General features: G+C 50.2%; 1 protein-coding gene across 5 annotated transcripts in view; it reads left to right on the top strand.

Moving 5' to 3' along the window:
* LOC140385819 (piezo-type mechanosensitive ion channel component 2-like) overlaps nt 1–12,726 on the top strand; it is a 1,561,269-nt gene that overhangs the window by 985,632 nt on the left and 562,911 nt on the right. For all 5 annotated transcript variants that reach the window (XM_072468377.1, XM_072468380.1, XM_072468378.1 and 2 more), the window contains exon 8: nt 2,788–2,956. In XM_072468377.1, the coding sequence (XP_072324478.1) occupies nt 2,788–2,956 (169 nt within the window). The remainder of the gene's footprint in view (nt 1–2,787; nt 2,957–12,726) is intronic.

Genomic DNA, 12,726 nt, shown 5'->3' with positions numbered 1-12,726 from the left:
TGATGTGAAACCACTCCAGAAATAAGAGTTGGAGTTAGAGGGCCATTGTGACCCACTTTCACTTCAGCCTTCCTCTTCCTGCCAACCACTAAAATTCCAGCCAATTCTGTTCACATTTGTCACTTAAGATTTCTTGTGAGCAGCAAAGTGCTTTCCTTGAGATTGTCTTGTTTGGAAGGCCATGGGACAATTTCTTACAACTTTTCATCCAACACTTCTTTGGAAAATTACACCATTAGTTCTATTTTAGATCTGTGCTGATAAAAATTCATACTTATGGAAGTATAATTATACAGTGATCTAAAATTTAGCTTTTTAATTTATATTTATTTAGGGTAAAGTATTGTTTCAACCAAAGTTTGTTTTGTTTTGTTGCATGGCAATAAGAAACCTATTTTTACAACCTTATTATCTTAAATATGGATCTAACACTTCTTGGCTGGAAAACTGACACGTTTCACATTGGAATTTAGTTCAACTTTTGTCAATGCTTTAAAATGAACGATATTGGATGTTCATTAGACATCCCACCCAATGGCTGGATTTTCCATCCCCTTTTTCAGCGGGCAGGAATGGCGGAAGAACTGAAGGTCTGAAAATGGCTTTGTGCCTGAGATTTCTCTGCTCGATCGTCCTTGCCCCCGCCAATGACATAATGGAGATTGGAAACTCCATTTGCACCTGTTTGATTACGCAGATCAGGAGCTGGATTCTCCGTTTCAGGGACTATGACCCCATGCCAGAAAACCTAATATCAAAAGGCCACAGATTCACAGACCTGCAGGGGGCTAGCAGGGAGCCGTCATAGAGCTCGCAGCTCCAGCTGCAAATACAGTCTCCCGCACTTCAGGTCAGAAGCCGCTTATGCGCATGGCTACGGCCTCCAGCGGCCGTGCCATGCTCCATGGCGGACTCCGACCGCAGACCTGGACCACGGAAATAGTGCCCCCGATCGGCCACGCGCCTTACCCGGACCGCCCACACAATAAGGGCCCAGTTCCGTATGAGGTCCCCCTGCCCTCCAATCGGCCCGACTGAGTTTGCAGCCGCCACACGAGTATCCAGAACGGCAGGACCATGAGTGGTCCACGCCATGGGAATTCGGCCGGTCAGGGTCGGAGAATAGTGGGGCGGGCCTCTGGCAATGGCCTCCGGATACTGTGGCTACTGTGCAGGGACTACACCGCTTTTTGGGGAGCGGCGAATCGCCGAACCGGTGCCGGTCCTGATTCCATGCGTGAAACTGGATTCTCCGCCCCAAACACGATTCCGGTGTTGGTGGGCGGAGAATCCAGGCCCAGGTGTTTATGCCTGATAGTCCTGCCACGTTGGACTATCCATTCACATCGGCGTGCCAATGACAACAGATCTGCCACGTCATGCACCTGGTGACCAGAACCCAGCATAGTTGAATACAGCCCCCCAGGGGAAGAGGGTCATGAGGTGCTGTGAGGGGGGGGGGGCATTCTGTGTGGGAGGTGCCAGGGGTTCCTTGTCCACGGGGGAGGTGCCGGTGATTATGTGTCTATGGCCGGAGGGTAAATGGGGTGTATTGTAGTGGGGGTATTCCACAGTGGTGTGAGGTTCTGTGGTTTTGTGTGGGGAGAGGGCTTCTGTAGTGGGGGTGGGTTCCTCCATTCAATTTTTATCTTTCTTTACATCGGAGTGCCCTTAAGTTTACTGGTCAATGATGGAATTTCCTCTTTTTTTTGTGCAAGTGGTCAACTCAGGCAGGAAGAGTGGAGTGTACCCTGCTGGCTTATCCTGCCATATTAATAAACACTTAGACAAAAAAAAATCAAGGAATCAGGTCCCACGTCATCACACTGGCGGGGCAGTCTCTGACACAGACCACAACCCCCATGATAGACACGGAACCCCCTGAATCCCCCTCCCCATGGTGCCAACTGGCAGTGTCTCTTGCCACTGCTCCCTGTCACAGCCCCTGGCAGAATGGGACTTTTATACGTGGGAGTATGTTTTTTTTTCATAGAATTTACAGTGCAGAAGGAGGCCATTCGGCCCATCGAGTCTGCACCAGCTCTTGGAAAGAGCACCCTACCCAAGGTCAACACTGCCACCCTATCCCCATAACCCAGTAACCCCACCCAACACTAAGGGCAATTTTGGACACTAAGGGCAATTTATCATGGACAATCCACCTAACCTGCACATCTTTGGACTGTGGGAGGAAACCGGAGCACCCGGAGGAAACCCACGCACACACGGGGAGGATGTGCAGACTCCGCACAGACAGTGACCCAAGCCGGAATCGAACCTGGGACCCTGGAGCTGTGAAGCAATTGTGCTATCCACAAGGCTACCGTGCTGCCCCACAGTGGGGAAGCCTGCTAATTATATTTAAATGTACTAGAATGGGTTTCCCATCATTGTATGTCGCTAACCCCATTATGTCACTGACGGGGATGGGGGCAATCGAGGGGGAAATCCCACTAGCGTAAAAGTCACTTTGGGTTTCCTGCTCAATTCTTTCACCCTCCAACATTCCCACCCACTAAAAATGGGGTCAGAAAATTCCCCCCATGTGTCAAAAAATAAGGCAGGTGAAATTGGCTGTGCAGCTAGCAGGCGATGCCCCATTTTTCCCACCTGAGTTGACACTTCCATCCAATACTTCTGTCATTGAAGTTTTTATTCCTGAATATGCTGATTTCATTCTTTTTCCCAGCATTGTCAATAAAAAAAAATCAAATTTGCAATTTGTAAAGTATTGTAACTTTTGACCTTGGTAATAAATCTATTGTGTCTTTTTCTCTCTTTTAACAGATTGTTTGGTGTTTCACCAGTGATCCAAACAAATTGCACAACTACCTGGAAGATTATAGCCAATCCCAATATGTCTTGGTCCCAACATGTCAATCCTATCATGTTGTTACTACTGTACTACACCCTGGCAACACTCATACGTCTCTGGCTTCAAGAGCCAGTCATAAGGGTAGGTGATGTTTGAAAGATTCACTTTTTTATCACATGTTATCTCATAGTGGCATAAATCTAGCATGAAAGATGCAGTACCTCTCCTAGATATTTTAACACAGACTAATTTTTGCACTGCACTACATGCAAATATTAATCATCTGATTTAATCACAGAAACATTTTATAAGCCTGAAAATGGACACAGGATTGTTTTTTTTTTCATGGAATATGGGCATTGCTAGCTATGTCAGTGTTTGTTGCCCTTCACTAATTTTTCTTGAATGAGCAGCTTCCTAGCTCATTTCAGAGGGTAGTTAAGAGTCAACCACATTGCTATGAGTGTGGAATCACATGCCGGCCAGACCATAAAGACAGGAGATTTCCTTCCTGAAGGGCATAAGTGAACCACATATTTATTTATTACAACAATCAAACATAGTTGTCTTGTTCACCATGACTGAAACTGGTTTATATTCCAGATTTCTTAGTTGAATAATTGCGATTTTGATGCACAATTAATTTACACCAGTTACTTGCAATGCAGGCCGCCCCTAAAGTTCATGTTGGCTGTTGATTGCTATATTTGTAGCATATTGTCATGCTGCATGGTTGAGCGGTTGCCGTAAAGTCATGAAAGGCTAGCATCGCATCATGTAAAGTTAGTTGGCACAATTCAAAACTAGTCTGCACCTATTAAAGGAGATTCATTTAGGTGGAACTGGCTGGGGAAGTGCCCGAGTAGAAAGAGCACAAAAAATGGTGTAACAGGCCAGAGAGTGTGTTCCAAGGTTGCCTGGGGAGCATTGGAGATCTTTGTGCAAAAGCTGAAAGAGACAGAGACTGGATTTTTTTTCCTTTGTAAAATATTTTATTAAGGCATCTGTGATTTTATAACAGTAACAGTAGACTATATACAAATAACTGTAAACATAGTACAGAGACAATCTACCCCCCTAACAGGTCCCACCTTCCTTGAACAATAATCTAGACTAACCCCACTCCCTCTGCTGACGGTTAATTTTCTCTAAAGAAGTCGACAAACGGCTGCCACCTCCGGACGAACCCTCAAATTGACCCTCTTAGGGCGAACTTGATTTTCTCAAGACTGAGGAAGCCAGCCATGTCATTGACCCAGGTCTCTTTTCGGGGGTTTCGAGTCTCTCCATGCTAACAGTATCCGTCTCCGGGCTACCAAGGAGGCAAAGGCCAAGACGTCGGCCTCCCTCACCCCTTGGACTTCTGGGTCCTCTGACACTCCACAAATCGCCACCTCTGGACTCGGTGCTACCCTTGTTTTTAACACTGTGGACATAACATCTGCAAACCCCTGCCAGAATCCCCTAAGCTTCGAACATGCCTAAAACATGTGGACATGGTTCTCTGGCCCTCCCCGCACACCTTGCACCCCTGTCTTCTATCCCAAAAAAGTTGCTCGTCCGGGCCACCATCATGTGTGCCCGGTGAACGATCTTAAATTGTATCAGGCTGAGCCTGGCGCAAGATGTGGACGTGTTAACCCCTGTTTAACGCATCCGCCCAGAGACCTGCCTCTATGTCTCCCCCCAATTCCTCCTGCCATTTGTGCTTTAGCTCCTCTGTTTGCGCTTCCTCTGACTCCATGAGTTCTTTCTAGATATCAGACCTTCCCCTCTCCCACCCATGCTCTAGAAATGACCATATCTTGTATCCCCCGGGGCGGTAGGAGCGGGAAGGTTTGAACCTGCCTTCGCAAGAAGTCCAAATCTGCAGATACCTAAACCCATTCCCTCCTGTCAACTCAAACGTCTCCTCTAACTCCCTCAAACCGGGGAAGCTCCCATTTATAAACAAATCTCCCATCCCCCCGATCCCTGCTTTCTGCCATCCCCAAAACCCTTCATCTAGTCTCCCTGGGGCAAACCGATGGTTGCTACAGATTGGAGCCCAAACCGATGCTGCCTCCGCTCTCACATGTTTCCTCCACTGCCCCTGGACTCTCAGGGCCGCCACTACCACCGGGCTTGTGGTGTACCGGGCCGGCAAGAACGGCAGAGGTGTCATGATCAATGCCCCTAAACTCGTGTCCTTACAAGATGCTGCCTCTACTCGCTCCCACACCGATCCTTCCCCCACTACCCACTTCCTAATTATGGCTATATTTGCAGCCCAGTAATAGTTGCTCAAGTTCGGCAGCACCAGCCCACCCTCCCCCCGGCCACGCTCCAGCATCATCTTCTTCACTTGCGGGGTTTTACAAAACCGGAGATCACCTTATTTATCCACTTGAAAAAGGCCTATGGGATAAAGATTGGAAGGCACTGAAAAGCAAACAGGAATCTCGGGAGGACCGTCATTTTCATTGTCAGTACCTTCTCGCCAGTGATAACGGGAGCATTACCCACCTTCGGAAGTCTTCTTTCATTTGTTCCACTAACCGGGTCAAGTTTAGTTTATGTAACAGCCCCCAGTCTCGTGCCACCTGGATCCCTAAAGAACGGAAGCTTCCTCCCACCACTCTGAACGGCAGCTCTCCCAGTCTCCTCTCCTGCCCCCTTGCCTGGATCGCAAACATCTCGCTTTTCCCCATGTTCAAATTGTACCCCGAAAACCCGCCAAATTCTCCAAAAATCCTCATGGTTTCTCCTATTCCCTCTAACGGGTCGGAAATATACAGGAGCAGGTCATCGGCGAATAGTGAGACCCTGTGTTCCACCCACCCCGGACCAGCCCCTGGAAGCTCTTAACGCCATAGCCAGTGGCTCAATGGCCAGGGCGAACAGCAACGCAGAGAGGGGGCATCCCTGCCACCCCGTCAAAGGCCTTCTCTGCGTCCATTGCGACCACTACCTCCACCTCCTTTCACTCTGGGGGCATCAAGATTACATTCAAGAGCCTTCTAACGTTGGCCGTTAGCTGCTTACCCTTACCGTACCCTGTCTGGTCTTCCCCTGTCACCTCCGGGACCCAGTCTTCTATCCTTTTGTAAAACCAAATATATTTATTAAAGTTTTTTAACACAATTTTTCTCCCTTACAAACAATACACCCCCCCCGGTAACAAAAAAGAACGAGAAATCGCAGAGCAAGATATATACATGGCAAAATGATATATTTACACAGCTTTGTACACTGGCCCTCACCCGTACGTGCCAGTTTCCCCAACTCTTCATGTTATCTCTTGCTCACCCACCCTCCCAGGACGTCGCTCCCCCCCCCCCCCGACCAAGGTTGCTGCTGCTGCTGACCAACCTTCCTCTAACGCTCCGCGAGATAGTCTAGGAACGGTTGCCACCGCCTGTAAAACCCCTGCGCAGACCCTCTCAAGGCGAACTTAATCCTCTCCAACTTTATGAACCCAGCCATATCATATATCATTTATCCAGGCCTCCAGGCTGGGGACTTCGCCTCCTTCCACATTAGCAAGATCCTTCGCCGGGCTACTAGGGACGCAAAGGCCAGAATGCCGGATCCAACACTGTATTGAAGTCCCCTCCCATTATCAGGCCTCCTACCTCTAGGTCCGGAATGCGCCCCAACATGCGCTTCATGAATCCTGCATCACCCAGTTTGGGGCGTATACGTTTACCAACACCACCCACATCCCTTGCAGCCTACCGCTCACCATTACATATCGCCCTCCATTGTACGCTACAATAGTCTTGGCCTCAAATGACACCCGCTTTCCCACCAATATTGCCACCCCTCTATTCTTTGCGTCCAGTCCCGAGTGGAATACCTGTCCTACCCATCCCTTTCTTAGCCTGACCTGGTCCGCCAACTTCAGGTGTGTCTCTTGGAGCATGGCCACGTCCGCCTTCAGTCCCTTTAAGTGCGCGAACACTCGAGCCCTCTTCACCGGCCCATTCAGGCCCCTCACATTCCACGTTATCAGCCGGATTGGAGGGGCTCTCACCCACGCCCCGCCGACTAGCCATCTCCTTTTCTGGGCCAGTCCCGTGTCCACGCCTCCCTCACCCTCCAGTCCCCCAGAGGGGGGATCCCCGTCCCGACCACCTCTTCTGTGTCCCATTCCCTTTCGGCCAGTGCAGCAGCAACCGTTTTTCACCCCCCTTCCCCCCCTCCCCTCCCCCCCGCTAGACCCCTGTCTAGCTTTTTTGCTCCCCCCATGTCACTCCCGTCAGTCAGCTGACGCCTGCTGACCCCGGCTTCCCCCGCTGTCCCATTGACCTCCCCGCGTGGGAGTCTCCCAATCCATATGCATTCGTTGGTTCCCCTTCCCGCCTTTCTTCCCGCGCGTGGGAAAACACCCCACGCTTTCCAAAGCCCGCTCCGCCCCTCCTGGCGCTGCTCCTGTCGCGGCCTTGTCTCTCTCCCCCAGCCCATGTAACATTTCCTGCGTGTGATTGACCCCCTATATACAACAACCATCACACATCAAACCTCAAACATCCCCCCTACCCTCACAAACCCTCAGTTAGAGTCCAACTTTTCGGCTTGTACATAGGTCCACGTCTCTTCAGGCGTTTCAAAGTAATAGTGTTGACCCTTGTATGTGACCCACAGTCGCGCTGGCTGCAGCATTCCGAATTTCACTTCTTTCCGGTACAACGCCGCTTTGGCCCGGTTGAAACCCGCTCTCCGCTTTGCAACCTCCGTGCTCCAGTCCGGGTATATTCGGATCTCTGCATTGTCCCACTTACTGCTCCGCTCCTTCTTGGCCCATCTCAGGACCCACTCTCTGTCCGTGAACCGGTGGAACCTCACCACCATCGCCCTTCCCTTGGCGGCTCATTTGCCTGGGGCTTCTTCGCCAGCACCCGATGTGCCCCGTCCAACTCCAGCGGCCTCGAAGGGGCCTTCGTGCCCATCATCGCCTCGAGCATCGTGCTCGCGTATGCCCTGGCATCAGCCCCCTCCACTCCCTCAGGGAGACCCAGGATTCGCAGATTCATTCTCCTCGACCTGTTCTCCAGATCTTCGAGTCTTCCCGCCCACCTCTTGTGTAGCGCCTCGTTCTGCTCCACTCTCACCGCCAGGCCCACGAGCTCGTCCTTGTTCTGACTGACTCTTTTCTGTACCTCCTGGATCTTAGCTTCGTGGACCTTCTGGGTGATCCCGAGTCCTTCAATTGCCGAAAGCATAGGCGCCAACATCTCCTTGCGCATCTCCTCGCGCTGCTCCTCGAAGCAGCGCTTGATGAACTACTGCAGCTCCCCTTTGTCCCTGGCCGCCGCCATTTTGTTTTCTTTCCCTCGCTTCTCCCGTTGCTCCAGTGCCGCTCCTTTGGCCGTTACACTTCTGGTCCGTTTAAAAAGTCTATGGAAACTCCTGAAACAGGTCTGAGAGTCAGTTCCAGACAGGAGCTGCCGAATGCGCGAGCTACTCCTCCATGGCCGCCACCGGAAGCCTCGTCCCTGCTTCTTCAATGGCCCTGGTAGATCCTTTCACAGTTGTTCCCTCTGCTGCTAGAATTCACCTTTGATAGAGTCAAGTCAGATTGCAGCTTTAAGCTTGCCCTTCCCCCGCCTGTATGCTGGAAGAGGCCCTTGTCTAAACCTGCAGCCAAAGCCAAATCCTTTACTGTTTCTGCCGGGTCTGGCAGCCAAAAGACATAACGTTCCTGGGGGACACTGTCAGGGGAATGCTGCAGTCTTCTTGCCACACCGGGAAATGTCAAACAAATGCCGTGGGGGCCCTGTAAAAGAGCCCAAAAGTCCGTTCCAAGCGGGAGCTACCGAATATGCGACCTAGCTCTGCATAGCCGCACCCGGCAGTCTTCTATCCTTGAGGACAAGATTTTAGCGAACAGTTTGGCATCAACATTCAACAGGGAGATCGGCCTGCAAGACCCGCATGGCTCGGGGTCCTTTTCCCACTTCAGGATCAGTGAGATCGAGGCCTGTGACATTGTCGGGGGAAGAACCCCGCGTTCCCTTTCCTCGGTACACGTCCTCACCAACAGTGGGCCCAGCATCTCAGAGAACTTTTTACAAAATTCCACTGGGTAACCATCTGGTCCCGGCCCGACTGCATGGCCTCCAGTCCATCTGCTATTTCTTCAATCCGTATCGGGGCTCCCACCCCTTCGACTAAGCCTTCGTCCACCCTCGGGAACTCCAGTCCTCCCAGAAATTGCCTCATTCCTTCCACTCCAGCAGGTGGATCCGACTTGTATAGCCTGCTGTAAAACTCCTTAAACACCCCGTTGGCCCCTGCTGGGTCCAAGATTGTGTTCCCTCCTCTGTCTTTCACTCTCCCTATCTCCCTAGCTGCCTCCCTTTTCCTGAGGTGGTGCGGCAGCATTCTACTGGACATCTCTCCATGCTCACCTCGCCTTCCTCAACTGCTCCACTGCTTTCCCCGTAGATAACAACCAAATTCCACCTGTAGCCTCCGTCATTCCTTCAGGAATCCTACCTCCGGGGCCTCTGCATACCTCCTGCGTACCTGAAGTATTTCCCCGACCAACCTATCCGTCTCTGTCCTCTCTTCCTTCTCCCTATGGGCCCGAATCAAAATCAGCTCCCTTCTGACCACAGCCTTCAGTGTGTCCCAAACCATCGCTGCTGAGACCTCTCTCGTGTCTTTAATTTCCAGGTAGTTCTGGATGGATTCCCTCACCTGCCCGCACACGCCCTCGTCCGCTAACAGTACTACATCCAATCTCCATTGCGGGCACTGACTACCCTCCTTGCTCACCTGTAGGTCCATTCAATGTGGGGCATTGTCCGACACAGCAATCGCCGAATACTCGGTGTCAACCACCCCCGCCAGTAAAGCCCTGTTCAAAATATCAAAGTTGATCCGGGAATATACTTTATGTACATGTGAGAAAAAAGAGAACTCCTTCGCTCTTGGCCATCCAATGGATCTGCCCCACCCATCTGCTCCATGAACCCCTTTAGTTCCTTCGCCATTGCCAGCACCCTGCCTGTCCTCGAACCCGACCGGTCCAGCCGTGGGTCAATGACCATATTGAAGTCCCCGGCCCCCCCCCCCCATGATCAGCTTGTGTGAATCCAGATCCGGGATCTTCCCTAACATCCGTCTTACAAACTCCACATCATCCCAGTTTGGTGCGTAGACACTCACAAGCACTACTGGCAACCCTTCCAGCTTCCTGCTAACGATGATATATCTACCCCCCACATCGGCAACTATTCTCCCCGCCTCAAATGACACTAGTTTATTAATCAGGATCGCGACCCCTCTAGTCTTAGAATCCAGCCCCGAGTGAAATACCTGCCCGACCCATCCCTTCCTCAGTGTAGTCTGATCAATTACCCTCACGTGTGCCTCCTGTAGCATTACCACCTTCAATCCCCTCAAACATGCGAACACGTGAGCCCTCTTTACCGGACCATTCAGCCCTCTGACGTTCTACGTGATCAGCCTAGTCGGGAGGCTTCTCAGCCCCCCCCCCCCCTTCTTAGGCCAGCCTCCAGCACGTGCCCCGCACTCCCTCAGGTAGCCTCCATCCCCGACCACCCACTTATCTCAAAGCAACATTCCCTCCCCTGTCAGCAGAGCAATTTCCCCCCACCCGTCCCCCGTTAACAGCACAATAAATGCAACCCCCTTCGACAAACATAACATCTGCTCACCCCCCACTCTGCTTCCGTCAGCCAACCCGCCCAGCTGGCTTGGTGACTCCCCCCCCCCCCCCCATGGCACCAGACATCTTACCTCTTATTATTCCCTCCCCCTCGCCCCGCTCGGACATACCTATTCAAAAGGCATAGTTCCACCTAAACACACCCAAAGAAAAAACATCAAAGATTCACCCACCCGTCCCCCACCAGCATAAAGTTAACTCACAAAACTTAGCAACAGCCCAAAAAACATACAAAAGGCATTTCTCATGCAGTTCAAGAGGAAGAACAATTTTAGCAGAGTCCCTACAGCAAAGATCAGTCACTTCAGTTTCTATCTAGACCTTTGTTTTTCACAAAGTCCATTGCTTCATCCAGCGACTCGAAATAAAATTGCCACTCTTCATAGGTGACCCATAAACAAGCTGGATAAAGTAGACCAAATTTCAGCTTCCTCTTGAAAAGGGTCGATTTCACTCGGTTGAATCCCGCTCTTCTCTTGGCCCGATCCGTATCCAGATCTTGGTAGATGCGCAGAATGTTATTCTCCCACTTACAGCTCCGTGTCTGCTTGGCCCAAAGCAAAATCTGTTCCTTATCCAGGAATCTGTGCATTTGGACCACCATCACCCTCGGTGGCTCATTCGCCCGCGACAACCTCGCAAGCGTTCTGTGCGCTCTGTCCACTTCCAGGGGTCTAGAAAATGACCCATTGCCCATTAACCTCTCAAGCATATTTGCCACATAAGCCCTTGCGTCCGTTCCCTCACATCCGTCAGGGAGGCCAACGATCCTCAAGTTCTGCCGGCTGGACCTATTCTCTAGGTCCTCCATCTTGTCTTGCAGCCTTTTCTGGTGCTCTTTCATCAGCCCCACCTGCGCCTCCAGAGCAGTTAGGTGTTCCTCATGCTCAGCCACCCTTTTCTCCACCTTCTGGACCACCTGATCTTGGGCTTCCAGTCTCTGCTCCACCCAAGTGATCGACTCCTTGATCAGGTCCAGGCATACCTTTTTTTGCTTGGCAAAGCTCTCCTGAATAAACTCCATCAGCTGGTTCGGTGTCCACTGGACCGCCAAGCCAGTACTCTGTAGATCGCCATGCTTTCCTTTGCTGCAGAATCTACACGTGCCTGCTCGATTCGGTTCTTCCTTCCCTTACGTCCACTTATGTACCGTGTCTCCCTATACTGGTTGGGATTCCTCCACACAGTCTCATCCACCACTGACCCCTCAAAGAAAATTCTGAAAAAAAGTCGGGGGAAAAAGGTCCAAAATGTCCGTCACGAGCGGGAGCCACCAAACGTGCGACCTACTGCCTCATGGCCGCCACCGGAAGTCCGAGGCTGGATTTTGTTGTGTTCTCTATGTAAAGTTGTCCACTTGTGGTAGCATGTTGTGTTATCTATTTTGCTTCACCTGGATGGCTTGGATGTGTAGTGTTGAATAAAGAACACAAAGCTTTGTTAACAAAATAAACTATAAATTTATAACACAACTAACTAAGATTCGTTCACAATCCTAAAGTGGAAGGTTTCTATATTAAACTATGCTATCTCTAACTAACAGAACTATCAACACACAACTGCTCTCTATCATGCCTCACCATCTTCTTTCAGAATCCCCAAGTCACATGATATATATATGACTATTCTGTGGTTCCCTCTCGTGGTAAGAAGTATTGTCATTAACTTGTTAACTCTTTACATCCCAGTCAATATACATATCATTACATCCCCCCTTTTTTTTTAAAGATGTTTGGAGATTTCTACAAACATGGATATAGTAAGAAACATTGTATGTTCTTTACATGCAATTGATTACTGAAATTGTACTGTTGTTAACAATTTTTAAAAACTTTTCACAGTCCACATATTGAGTCTGTACTCAGCCTTCACTGTGATAGTGTATCACAGTACCAACAAGTCATCAGTCCAAATCGATCAGGTGTTCGACTGGTTGAACCACGTTCGTTATCTGACCTGGTCTTTTTTCTGTGCTTGTTGTGTGGATTTTGTGTTTCCTTTGCCGTAAAAACCTGTTTTCTATCTGTTTTTTCAGCAAAGAAGAACTCTTCTAGACTGTTGGAACGTCGTTTCTTTCCAAACAATGTACCATGTTGGAATTTTCTGCTCCTGTTCTTCCTGACATTGGTGCCATTATGCGTGAATTTTGTATTGTCTGCACACATATTTGTCCGTGTTATCTCGACCGGTATTTGTGTTTCACATACTGTTCTGCAGTACCTAGCACGGTTGC

Source organism: Scyliorhinus torazame, chromosome 11, assembly GCF_047496885.1.
Source record: "Scyliorhinus torazame isolate Kashiwa2021f chromosome 11, sScyTor2.1, whole genome shotgun sequence".
NCBI lineage: Eukaryota > Metazoa > Chordata > Chondrichthyes > Carcharhiniformes > Scyliorhinidae > Scyliorhinus > Scyliorhinus torazame.
Note: the sequence above shows the minus strand (reverse complement) of the source record. Positions and strands in the feature narration are given on the sequence as shown.